This window comes from Arachis hypogaea, chromosome 1 (assembly GCF_003086295.3).
Source record: "Arachis hypogaea cultivar Tifrunner chromosome 1, arahy.Tifrunner.gnm2.J5K5, whole genome shotgun sequence".
Classification (NCBI taxonomy): domain Eukaryota; kingdom Viridiplantae; phylum Streptophyta; class Magnoliopsida; order Fabales; family Fabaceae; genus Arachis; species Arachis hypogaea.
In genome coordinates, this window is record NC_092036.1 from 88,944,235 (window position 1) to 88,946,939 (window position 2,705).

General features: G+C 29.1%; 1 protein-coding gene across 2 annotated transcripts; it reads right to left on the reverse strand.

Annotated features, from left to right (window-relative positions):
• Nucleotides 1-837: 837 nt before the first annotated feature.
• LOC112695794 (LIM domain-containing protein WLIM1) lies at nt 838-2,397 on the reverse strand. Of its 2 annotated transcripts, XM_025748277.3 has the most exons (6): nt 2,257-2,397; nt 1,892-2,040; nt 1,706-1,802; nt 1,523-1,563; nt 1,325-1,414; nt 838-1,212 (listed from the first exon to the last, which is right to left on the reverse strand). In XM_025748277.3, the coding sequence occupies exons 2-6, from the start codon at nt 2,027-2,029 to the stop codon at nt 991-993; spliced, it is 588 nt and encodes a 195-aa protein (XP_025604062.1). In that variant the 5' UTR covers nt 2,030-2,040; nt 2,257-2,397; the 3' UTR covers nt 838-990. The 2 variants fall into 2 exon arrangements, with proteins under 2 accessions (XP_025604062.1, XP_072055455.1); XM_072199354.1 differs by lacking the exon at nt 2,257-2,397 and having other exon boundaries at nt 1,892-2,166.
• Nucleotides 2,398-2,705: the final 308 nt, after the last annotated feature.

A 2,705-nucleotide genomic window follows, 5' to 3' on the forward strand; every position in this document is an offset into this window, starting at 1 on the left:
GAGAAAAAAGTACTTTAATTCTAATGTTTGAAGGTGAGAATGAACAAAAAAGTGATGGTGAAGTTTTACTTTTTATTTTATTTTTTGTTAATGTTAAAATAACACCATTTAAAAAGAACCAGTCGAATCCAATCTATCAATTTTTTACTGATTTAACGATTTTTCAAAAGTGTTTTTAACAATAATTTTTTTTTAATGAACCAAACCGTTAATATTAACGATTTATAATTGGACCAATCTGACCGACTGATTCGGTCCAATTTTCATAACATTGTATTTTACATTTTAATTGTCAGACAGCTAAAAAGTAGCAGCATGATCTTGTAGTTATTACTTATTACTATATCTGAACAGTACAATTCATGCTTTCGAAGACTGTATACCAAATCTGTTTTGTGTAATAGTCTTTGGCCAATGTTGCATTAGAAATTTCCTTTGGAAAAGGCATAAAGCTTCAAAGCAACACGCAAATGGACCTAATTAGTTATTAATTATATCAATATTAGTAATTAAGACTTATCTATTATCTTATAATCAATATTCATGCCACGTGAAAATAAAAAATCAATTACTTTAATTTATATAAAAATATGTATTTGATCTTTTATAAATTTTTTTATTATTTTAAAAAATTTAAGTATTCAACTATTACAAGTTTAATTATTTTATTTTGGTAAATTTATTATTTTGGTAATTAATTATTTAATTAAAAATATATAAATTAATATGTATAAATATATACAAATACATATTAGTTTATTTGGCGATTGATTTTAATATATAAAATATTTTTGCGTAACCAATTTTCAAAAAGAAAAAAAATTCACAACATCAAAGTTCTCGATACAATCTTTGACTCACAAATACCATTACATATTTAATAAAAAAAAAAAACTAAAACAGAAAAAAATGGGCATTATTATCGTAACTATGAAAGTTCCATTAGATGACAAAAATAATGGTTGTACATGTATCAAAGTTTCGTGATTACTACTCATAAGAAGAATTTGTGTTATCATTCTCAGAAATCCCATGGCCATTGCTATGAATGTCAAATTGGGTGAAGTTACCCTTCTGCTTGAAGAGCTGAGTATGGTGGTGCTTGCAATAAAGGCGATGTTCATGGGCCACATAATTTGATGGGCTTATTACACACCCTCCATGGCTGCACCTGAAGCATCCCTTATGGTAACATTTCCCATCAACACCCACCTGAAACAACAAAATTAACATCATAAATGTGAATAGAATACAAGTATGGCAATAAGAATATAATTTAATTTTGAGGTAGTTTTGTAGGCTCATCCAATAGTATTTTTTGTACCTTTTCAATAGGGTATACTGTTTTCTTGCAACCAACACACTTTTCTTGAGTCCCTGCAAACAATCTTGAAACCTTGCTATTGCTTTGTACCTGCAGAATTTTTAGAGACAAACAAATAAGAATCCTAAGCATTAGTAGGAGTAATTTTATCTATTTATTTATTTTTGTATATTAAGATATCAAGAATGGTTCAATAACCTGATCAGCAGATCTTTCAATCCTTGCAGTTTTTGGAACTCCTAAATTTAACAATAATCAGATCAAAGGAGAAAAATACTAAGATGAATCCAGTGTGTATTACAATAATCCAAGTAGTGCTTATGCATTAAGAATTAAACAAGTAGTTAGTAATTAGTGAAATTAATTGATTTAATTAGTTACCTTCAAAACTTTTGTCCAAGCTGCCAGTCATCTTAAAAAGTTGATCAAAATGAGGCTTGCAGTATAGAACTCCCTCAAATGAACAATAATTACTCAGCTGCAACAAGGATGAATTACAGAAATTAATGAGGACTATATATATATATATTAACCTTTTGCAAACAATGCAAGAATATGTTGAATAACCTTGAGGGTACCCTTGCAATGGTGACATCTGAAGCAAGATTTATGGTAGACCTTGTTGTCAGCAGTGAGCTGTTCCACCCAATACACCTTCTTTTCACATGCTCTGCACTTCTGTGTTGTGCCTCCAAATGTTGCCATCTCTCTGATCACTTCAACAATCACAAGAAAGAAAAGAAACTCTTTAATTTCCTTCCAACAAACATAACAACTTGTTATATTACATATTTGTCATCAAGTCATGCCTCTTGGGTCTACCACATCATTTGCAATTTTAATTAAAGACAGCCAATAATGTTAATAATAATAGTGGCCAGATAGATTATTTGATTTAATTTGGAGCTACTCTGCTGAAATGACCATAGTACCATCAACGTTGAGAAAGTTCAAATGTGTTACTCATTGCTGTTACTTTATGTCATTCAGTGCTACTAGCCTTGCAGTCATATTTGTATATGGATTTGTATTAAAATAACTAGCTTTCTTTCACTTTTGTTTTCTTCTTTCTTGTTTTCCTGTCTTTTAAAGAAGGAATTAACCTCGATTCCAAGTTGGGTTAATATGAGAGAGAGTAATGGTGAGTTTCTATTCGGTGGTCATTCAATAAACCAACTGCAAAGAGTAATTATAAAAGATTTTGATATTTAAGTCAGTAATGATTTAAGAAGCATAAAGATTAGGAATTTGATGACCTACTCTAATAGTACGTTAAGTCCTTTATTTATAGTGTTTGAAAAAAAAAATTGAGAAAAATTGGAATAAATCTATGTGAAATTTACACAAAATCCAATATAATCCATATTATATTTTTTATGTG